This window comes from Plectropomus leopardus, unplaced genomic scaffold (assembly GCF_008729295.1).
Source record: "Plectropomus leopardus isolate mb unplaced genomic scaffold, YSFRI_Pleo_2.0 unplaced_scaffold26156, whole genome shotgun sequence".
In the NCBI taxonomy this organism is placed as follows: Eukaryota; Metazoa; Chordata; class Actinopteri; order Perciformes; family Serranidae; genus Plectropomus; species Plectropomus leopardus.
The window spans coordinates 1-3,567 of NW_024628442.1; the positions used below are offsets into that span (position 1 = coordinate 1).

General features: G+C 44.4%; 1 protein-coding gene across 1 annotated transcript; it reads right to left on the reverse strand.

Moving 5' to 3' along the window:
- Nucleotides 1-56: 56 nt before the first annotated feature.
- On the reverse strand, nt 57-2,647 carry LOC121966867 (roundabout homolog 2-like; the record flags this gene model as incomplete). Its single annotated transcript, XM_042516938.1, has 3 exons — nt 2,452-2,647; nt 1,480-1,642; nt 57-314 (listed from the first exon to the last, which is right to left on the reverse strand). Coding segments are annotated over exons 1-3 (617 nt in total), but the record flags the coding sequence as incomplete, so codon positions are not given.
- Nucleotides 2,648-3,567: the final 920 nt, after the last annotated feature.

Below are 3,567 nucleotides of genomic sequence, written 5' to 3' on the forward strand. Positions count from 1 at the left end.
ACAATTTATAGTAGGTCTCAAAATTCAGTTAGCTGGAGCTTTAAGAAGATCCTTACCATGCCTGCTTGGCCACCTCGTATTGGTAAGCCCTGGTCAACTCATCCAAGTGGGCCTGCAGAATGGATTGCATTTCCTCATGGTGGGCAGAGCTGAGTGAGGAAGATGAGGGCTGACTGAAGGAAGCAGCTGCCGGAGAGGAGGATCGTCCTCTCAGGGGAGGTGTGGGACCTCTCTCTTCCTCGACCTCGTTGTCCAAATTCTGATGGCGGTAGGTCTGGACGGACATGGGTGGGGCCCAACTGTTGCTGTCATATCTGGCATGTGGAGAAAATGTTTTATGTATTAATCATCAAACTGACATTGCTGAACAGCTGATTGAATATAGTTGAGGAGGATAGGAAATGTGGAAGGATTTAATTGCATTCCTAAGTGAATCTAACTCTATGCTAAATGGATCAAAATGATGATAATCTGTTTTTCCTCGGCTGGCAAATTTAATGTGTATAGCAGCTTATTGCAAATCATTTTTTTTGTTTTATTTCATTAGAAAAATAGGCAGCTGAAGTTCTGTGTGAGCATTTTGTCATCCCAGAAGATGTTGGTATACATGTACTGTATGTACTACCTTTGAATGTTTCATACGTATCATATCAATGTTTCTAATGTGAAATTATGAGCCGACTTTGTCATGGGGAGGTGCAGGAGATGGTGGATGGTGAGCTTGTATTCATGATCTCATTCTTTCAGTCACTCATTACCAAGTTACTGATAAATGCAGACCACTACTCAAGAGTAACAAAAACAGTTGTGATTTAGCCAGTCATTGCTGTATTTCTGGTGGATTTTTAGGCACCAGCTTTGGGTGTTTTGAAGTAACCCATTGCTGTGTTTCAAGTGCCTTTTGAGGCACTAAACATGAGTGTTTTGTAGCAATGGGACTGTGTTTCCAGCAGAAGTTTAAGGCACCAAATGATTTCCAGTGGGATTTAAGGCACCGAATGTAGGTGTTTTGGAGTGACCTGATGCTCTGTGTCAAGTGGCTTTTTAGGCACATACAATGGGAGTTACTTAGCTCCCCATCACTGTTTACCCAACAGAGATAGTTTCATGAAAAGTGTTTTTTAGCAGAAAACTTCTGCTTTTCCAGCCGGGACTGTGCCCCCAAAACCTGCTATATTAACCCAAAACATGACCAAGTAGTTCTTGAACCCAAACCAAACCCCACATTATCCATAGTGTTTCAGTGTACCCGCTACCTAATAACAACAAATGTATCATATCTGTATTTGCAGAGTACTATGCCCCAGTATTTTCTTCTGGTTTCTCACACACACATATACGCCACACATTCTGGGCACAGGTGCAGGATATTGTGACCTCTGTCTTTGCATGCGTTTCTTCTGTCAGTGTGTGTGTGTTTTTGTGTTTGTGTGCATCTGTTCCAGGGCAGAGATTGATGAGATATGAATGTAACTTTACCCTCCTCCGTGGTTTTCCTGGGGGTAACGGTCAAGGTCAACCTCAGTACCAGGGAGAGGATGCATGGGTGGTGGAGGCAGAGGCATGTTAGCCCAGCACGTCCCATTTGATTTAGAGGCCTTTGTCCCACCTTTCACCTTCTTTTTCTTTCCAACCTTTACACCTGGGGGGAGGCAAAGAGGGAAGAAAGTTTAGGCTCCTCTCCACAATGCTGAGAAATCCCTGTAAGCCCAACTCATAAATATTATTCTACACTGATTTCACATAGCACCGCCTTAACAGAATCTTTCTCTCTCTTCTATCTGAACTTTTTCAAACCTGTCTTCCACCCAGCGTTCATTATTTCTCCCTTTTTGTGTGCCGACAGCACATTAGGAATTTTTCTAAATGTTGACATTTCTTAAAGAGGCACCAAAACCTGCGGCAAACCACTTTAAGTTTCTTTCTTACAGCTTCCCCACTTGCTCTACTTTATCTCCGGTAAGCCTGACATTTAGCTGAGCACACAAGCCATTGTGCATCACAAGAAAAGTACATAAAAAAAACCTCCATGACTTTACTAAATGTATATACACTGCTTAAATAACTCTGAACACTGAGGGATTTTCCGCCATCACTAATCAAGTTAACCCAAAGAAATGCGTCATGATTGGGTGACATTTCTGGGCTAGATGAGCTCCCGGGGTAGAATTGTGATGAAGACAGAAGAGTAATTAAGAACATTATCCTAGGGGTCCATTTTCAGTGAATATGTAAATAAATTCCCTCCTTTTCAGTTTGCTCTTTCCCTGGTTTACTCTGCCAACTCCCTTGTAGTAATTTCGCAGAGAAAAAACCCTACTACCTGTCATTTTATGTAAAAATGTTGGGTGTTCAAGCACCACTGCAATCCACAGAGACACCAAGATACACACACAAGAGCAAAAACATCACACCACAAAAAAAATAGTTTATCTTCAACATGGCTCGTACCGCTGCCAGGGCGTCTGTCAGTTAGCGAGTAGCCCAGGTTTGCTATTTCCTGCTGGGCTTGGAGAGAAGCCTTCCAGCGGGGATCTGGCCTGTCCACAGCCAGCTCGTGGAAGCTGTTGGACTGCAGTATCTGAGTGGTGGCGTAGGGTGTGGGCTGAGTGCCTCGCGCTGGGCTGCTGTAGCCTGCTTTCCCCATGAAGTCAATACTGCTGTAGATGGCACCATCAGACAGCATGGTGCCCGTCTTCTCTACTGCCGCTGACGGTAAAACATCTGAGACAAAAGAGGAGTGTGACAGAGCAGGGATAGAAGGGAGGAAAGGGATCATGGAGAGATAAGTTGACATGAAGTTAACGATCTTTAAGGTCATTAACACTCCCTGCTGCGCTGGCACTCTGTATTAGTTAAATACAGGTCTCAAATGGACTTGATATAAATGAAAGTGATTATCTACTACCACAATTAGCATGCAACATGCTGTGGGAACCCAGTGGAGTGTTCACAAGAGGGATATTCAAACAGCGCTAACCTTCAGCTCTACTGTCTTGCACACATAAAGCCTGCAGCTCCCTAGAGCTCCAACAAGCCGATGCACACAAATACACATTACACACGATCAATCTCAAACAACCTCGAAAAATGCACAATGGCAGCCCATGAAAACAAACGACAGGCAAAAAGTAGATGCAAACTTAAGCTGAAATATCAGGCTTGTCAAATCAAATTAGTAAAGTATAGCCCTCAAAGGCTCTTTTAATTTGTGCGCGTGTTTGTTTGTGTGTGCATGCTTATGTGTGACGTGCTGTCACTGCACTTCCCAAAGGATGAGCATCAAAACTGTCTGACCAGGCATTGCTAAAACTGTATTTTCCCGACACCCCAGCATGTTTATGTTTCTTACCTCCTCGGCCAAAGTTGCTGCCGCCCTTCGGACTCCCCAAGCCCCCGTTGGCTGGGAGGCTCGTGGAGGGCCAGGAGTCGGCTAACCAGGGGAGGCCTGGGTCACCCGCTTTTAACAGCCCTGGACGGCTGTATTTGTAGAGAGAGGGGGCAGAGAACCGGTGACATGGTCAAAGAAGTATTTCATTGAAGTATTTCAAACTTTCTGCAATAGAA